The 6,106-nt window shown below is 36.7% G+C and overlaps 1 protein-coding gene across 4 annotated transcripts in view; it reads right to left on the reverse strand.

Moving 5' to 3' along the window:
- Window positions 1-6,106, reverse strand: part of pclob (piccolo presynaptic cytomatrix protein b) — a 63,383-nt gene that overhangs the window by 17,942 nt on the left and 39,335 nt on the right. For 2 of the 4 annotated variants that reach the window (XM_014012360.1, XM_014012358.1), the window contains exons 18-22: window positions 5,058-5,126; window positions 4,725-4,751; window positions 3,350-3,438; window positions 3,200-3,275; window positions 2,966-3,091 (exon numbers count right to left, since the gene is read on the reverse strand). In XM_014012360.1, coding sequence (XP_013867814.1) covers window positions 2,966-3,091; window positions 3,200-3,275; window positions 3,350-3,438; window positions 4,725-4,751; window positions 5,058-5,126 — 387 coding nt within the window. The remainder of the gene's footprint in view (window positions 1-2,965; window positions 3,092-3,199; window positions 3,276-3,349; window positions 3,439-4,724; window positions 4,752-5,057; window positions 5,127-6,106) is intronic. The other 2 variants (XM_014012359.1, XM_014012361.1) reach the window with 2 other exon arrangements.

A 6,106-nucleotide genomic window follows, 5' to 3' on the forward strand; every position in this document is an offset into this window, starting at 1 on the left:
ATATATATATATATGTGAAAAAACAAATATTCTGACAAAATGCAACACACCTGTTAAAAGGAAGTCTGTATTTTCCAAAAAATACACAAAACTAAAATGTTATAGATGTAAATAGACACTCCTGAAACTAAGCCCCAAAATACAACCATCATTGAAAATTTGTTGTATTTTTAAAGTTACGGACCAGTGTTTTCTCTTATTGTTATCCTTAGGCTGAACAGTGATGTAACTTTTGACACTGTCACCCATTACTATACGTTTCAGCAGGGGGTCTTCCTGTGTGGAGATTACATGTTCTCTTTTTGCATGCAAAGGTTTTCAGTGTACTCTGGTTTCCTACCCCAATCCAAAAAAAAAAAAAAAAAGCAACATGCATGTTAGGTTAATTGGAGACTCTGAGCTGACTTGACCTGAGGAGTGTAAATCCTCATGATTATCTGTCTCACATTTCTGTGTTGGCCCTGCAGTGAACTGACGACCTGTCCAGAATATACGCTGTCTTTCCCTTGTTGATTGCTGGGATAGGCTTTACCCCTTCTTGTTTTGCCTAATCATCTGTGTTTAATTCCGTGACTGCATGCATCTTTATTTTATTTGTTCATTACCCTGTCAGCATTTAGGTTCTTTAATTCTGTTCACTGCCAGATGATTTTCTAAGCATATCTGTTTGGATCAAATTAGGTTTTAGCTTCTCAGTTCCACTGACAATGAAGTTTATGTTTGTGCTGCTTCTATCTGCTTAGTTGTTCCTGTGTTACTGTGAGCATATTGATGTTTTTTGCACTACTGTTTAGTTAAGTCTGACAATAGCAGCTGTTTTCCATCATTTTTACAATCACCACCAACACTCTTATTTTTTTCACTTTCAGAGTTTTTTTCCTTTGACAGCACACATAACAGCTGGTGGTTTCCTGCCCTAAGTTAATTTAAAACTCTAAAAACTCACATTAAATAAAACAAAACAAAACAGAACAAAAAGATGAAAAACACATTTTTTTAAGGTTTAGTTGCAAACAGCATTAATCTTGACAGCTGTGCACATCAAGAAAATGAGCATTAACACTCTAAGACACACACACACACTAACTAAACAATTAAAATCTATATAAATTAATTTTATGTGGCTGCTATTTAGAAAAGCTGCTGAAGAACACATCCTAACATCTAAAGCTGAGTACAGTCTAAATGTGCTGCCTGTACACGGCTGAGTAAAACATCATTACAACTGTCAGGAGAGATGGATTGTAGGTGATGTCCAATCATTTTATCAAAGTCGTGTTTCTCACAAAGGGGTGTTATGTTAGCTTTGCTCACCATAAAGGCATTAACTGTGCAATGTGTCTATGCTTCTTGTTTTCAGCAGAACCTACAGATCTTGTCAGAGTCCAATGCTTTTTCCACTTTGTTAATGTTAGATAGTTCTACTTACTTTTTTACTGTTTTCTGTTCGATTTTTTTTGTTATCTGTGCCATAGACAAGAGCACATTCAATTCCATATTTTATATGTTCGTTTTTATCAGCTTTGTTAGCTCTAGAGACAAACTGGATTCAAAATGTGCTCTTTTAAAGGGGAATGGGGTACTGTGACTTTTTGAGCTTTATATGATGTTATAATAACATCCCCTCTTCACAAACATACCCAGAGTGTTGCTTTGATTCATTCCTGCATGTTGGAGAAACCCTTGAATCTCCTGTTGTAGTCATTTGGAGCTACTGTTGTGTCTTTTCCTGGTCTCTGGTTCCGTTTCGGCTCGGTTCGGCTGGGCTTGTCAGCTGCTGAGACCCTTCTCGTCTCTCTTGCGTATGCTCAAGTCTGGGGCTGCTCTGGGCCGGCTGGTTCGATCCTCCCGTCTGCTGCTTGTGTGCTCACTTCGGCTCCTGGTTGGTGGCTGCTCACTCTGGCTCTGGGGCTGGTGAGGCTTACGGTGGCTGGTGCTCCGGCTGGCTGTGGCTGGCTCCTCTCGGCCGATGCTGTCTGCTGGCTTTTKGGTCGAATGTCAATAAAACTCTAATCTAACACGGAATGATGAAGAGGCGATTTCTCAGCTTTGGACATCGTTTATTTACGAGAGAGAAAGAAAAGCGTCTACCTAGCTAAAAAGTTACTCTAACTCTGCCCCCGAGACCAGCGTGCGCGTGCCCCTGTCGGCCACGCTCGTTCACATTCCTTAAAGGGCCAGTACACGAAAATATACGACACTACCTATATGCATGCTTGTACACAGCACCACCTTTTTGTACAAAGCTCCTCCCTGGAGCTCATTTCGCAGCCAAGTACCTCCCTGGAGCTCAGTCTGCAGCTGAGCTCCTGCCCCACAGAGCGCCCCTCCCTCCCAAGCATTGTTGTGAAGATGTGCTAAATTGTGAGTTTTGGAAATGGTAGGCAGTTCTTAAAGAGACAGAGGCCAATTTTAGATTTTTAGTCAAATATATTTTTGAAATATACAGTATTTTCATAAAAACTGAAGGTAACGTTTACTTGATTGTTGTATTGAATTGAACTATGTGCCTGCAGAATACCCCCCCGAAGTTTTGTTTCTAATTTCTCTCTGAGATGTTTTTTTAACAAGCACAATCAAAGTTTAAAAAAAAACCATCACATTGGAAAGAAACTGTTAAATTTTTGATGTTGCTGAATTTCTGTACAAAGCTAGAGATTTGAGCTACTTTTGCTGGCCAGGGTTATTAAGATTATTGTGAAAACACTTTTACAGTAACAAAGTTTACACAGATAGAATTATATATGGTTACAGATAAAAGCACATTTTTTAAATGTAATCTTTTTTAGGTTTTAGGAGTTAGGCAGCATTGACCTTTCTTTTCAGAGGCTCAGTGACAGTACATACTTTGCATGCAAGGTCAGGCAAAACATGATACTGACACATTACCCAGCTGTGGACTGACAAGCTCTATAATTTGTCTTGGTTTGATGGCCTTAAGTTTCTCTCCTCTATCTCTTCTTACCTTCAGCAACCTTTCTCGTCTGTTCGGCCACGCTACCAGTCATAACCTTGGCAATGTAGGCTCCGATCTCACCCCGACTGCCTGGAATCTCCTTACCCCCTACAACACGGATCCCAAGTCCATTCCCTGTAGTAAAAATATGGACAAAAATCCCATTTAGAAAATTTGAAAGAAATTAAAACATTTGTAAGCATTTTTTTCCCCTGAGCAATTCCAATGTTTTTTGCAGCATACCTGAAACACTGGGGTCATTCATGTCTCTCTTAAGCTTAATGCGAGTGTGAGGAAAGACGTACGGGACCAGTTTTATCTATAGGAGATTTGAAGGAATTAGTGAAGTGAATAATTGAGTGAACACACACACAAAAAAAGCTTGCATCACACCTGTCTCCGATCTGACATGTGGCTGCTCTGAGGCTGCCCTTCTCTTGGTTTATCAAACCAATCTGTGTCCTCTCTCCGCAGGTGGTAGGCTGGACAAGGAGAGGAAGTCATTAAAAATTATGCACGTACAAACCCACAGCCAGTGATTGAATGCCTGATAGCTGGATAAATCTCTGCTTTAAACATGGTGACTGCTTGACAGAGATAAATCTAGCAATCAAGCTGGGAAAACTGATTTTTTTTTCTTCCGTTATGCTTAGGAATTTTTTGCACATCCACCCTCATTTGTTAAAATGCAGGAAGATCTCTGATCTGCTCTCTTTGGTGAAAGTACAGCAAAATAAATACAAACTCTGTTCAGCTCCTGCCTTAACATCTACGCAATGCAATTATCACCAAAAGGCTTGTACAAAAGACACAACTTGCAGCATTCAAGAAAATTTCATTTCTGACATGCTTCTGATAGTAATGCATGCTGCTGTGCTATGCCATTGATTTTAACCATATACATCTTTTAAAAAATGGTTTTGAATAATCTGGCAATTGCCACAAGCTAAGGCTGCCCCATAGTTGCTTACTTTATTCTGTTTGTAACAAAATAAGATTTTTCAAAATCAAAAGTGTTTGGGAAGGTAGACTAAGTGTTGAAGCACAATCACACCTTCTTTTTCATTATAGCTGCTTGTTGTAAAATATCAATCCATGTTCAGACAATATGTCTGTACTATAAGTACCTATTTCTGAGAAATTGAAGTGCCACTCATCATACAGACCTTTCAAATCTTATATCAAATCTTTTATATCCATAGCTATATAATACCCAGAAGAGTGCATGTTTTAAAATCACCATTTTACAGCCCATAAAACAAACAAATAATAATAAAAAAATCACAATTTAAATGTAAAAAGCTCACATTAGCCACTCTATGATCAGAGATCCACAAATAAGTTGCATCAATAATAATGACAGAAAATGGACTTCTGCATGTTTTGGAGTAAAAAGCAGTGAATACCACTCAGCATCATTTTTGTGAAGATTTGAGCACAAATATACGCATGATTTTTCAAAAGTAAATATTTTAGGCGATGAGCATGAACACTAGGAATGGGTCTGATATGGTTACAAAACCACAGAGCAAACATTCCAGAATGACGTATAACTGAATTCACTATGGTGCGTTGCAGAATGAAACTAACATGTCAGCTACTACAAATGTATTAAATGATATTTATTGTTTACTAGTGAGATGTGGTGCATTCAAGGATGGTTCTGATATGTTTACAGAATCAGCCAGAGATGTGGATCATTCAAAAATCATGGTGCCTAGCATGAAGTTGTAAAACTTCTATGTAACTACATGGAATGCTGTCTCACCTTCTATACTCCAGTTTGTGCCTCCGGCTGGGATACAAAGTTATATGCTTTTTTCAGAAGTATGTTCAACATTTCTGTTTTTTTTCTTCACAGATGTGTGCTACATTTTTATTAGTATTGTGGATATTCTTTCGCACATGCAGTTAAAGCAATAAAATGCATGCTTAAAATTAATCTATATTACTAGCCTGGAAAAAAATGAAGCAGAAATAATGTACAAAAAAAATAGATAAATTGAAAGTTCTTTTAAAAAAATGAATCGAATACAGTAAATTAATGAAAGATGAAATTATACATCTTAACTTGTCTGTAAGCTACTTTTAGATACTCTACCGTGTCTGATACTTTCATGAAAGATTCTGGCACCATCTCTGTTCAAAGCCAGCATGGACTCACTTAGCACTGTAATAAAGGCAAATTGACACTTTAATGTGGCGTCAAAACAATTATTACTCTATCAAGTATTTATTAATACTTATTCTATTTATCTGAGTGTAGTAGAAGCAAAAAATCTGAAACCCATTCATGTTGCTTACATGTTTCACTATCAGTGTAAAAGTCATTACATATTCTAAAACTTAGTCCAACTGAACTGTTTTGCAATAAACCACTAGCTATTTAATGTTGCTATTTTCAGTGTGGTTTAATTTGATGACCAATTTACATACTTCCTGTCTAATATCTGGTTATTAAATGAGATCACAACTAACATGTGGAAATAAATCTCAGACGGGAACATGGACATCTCACACTGGCAGAAAGACATCTACAACAAGTAACACACCAAAATATTCTTTATTATTAAGATGGACATGAGAAGCACATAATACAAAACATGCAAGGATGCAAAATTAGATACAAATAAGAAATCAAAAAGTGTACAAAGACAAACAGTTAGTACAACACAAATGAGACATAATAAGTACAAAAAAAAAACAACTAAATGTTAGTCAGTAAAAAAAGGGTTACTGCATTACTGCATGGCTTCTTTTCCATCATAAGCCAATGAGGATATGGGTTTGTTTTTACATTAGTGTAACACTGACTCACAAAAAAATTAAAAAAAATAAAACCTGGTGCAATTTATGTGCCGCGTCATAACCTAAATTGATTAATGTATTACATCACAATGATTCAGCACTTGAAGATTTAGAAAGCGCAAACATGTTTTTACCTACTTTTAAAAATGCTGCTATCCTAGACATTTTTTGTTGTGCTTGCTTTTAAGACTGTTTTGATTTTTTAACAGAAATTCAAGTACATTTTTTATGTTTCAAAAATATACAATTTCATGATTTTTGTTTGTAGGACATCCTTCATGTGACACAGGAATTAAACAGACTAATCCACTTCATTTGTGTTGTTTAGTGACAGTATTATAT

The sequence above is a fragment of the Austrofundulus limnaeus genome, unplaced genomic scaffold (assembly GCF_001266775.1).
Source record: "Austrofundulus limnaeus strain Quisiro unplaced genomic scaffold, Austrofundulus_limnaeus-1.0 Scaffold90, whole genome shotgun sequence".
Lineage (NCBI taxonomy): Eukaryota > Metazoa > Chordata > Actinopteri > Cyprinodontiformes > Rivulidae > Austrofundulus > Austrofundulus limnaeus.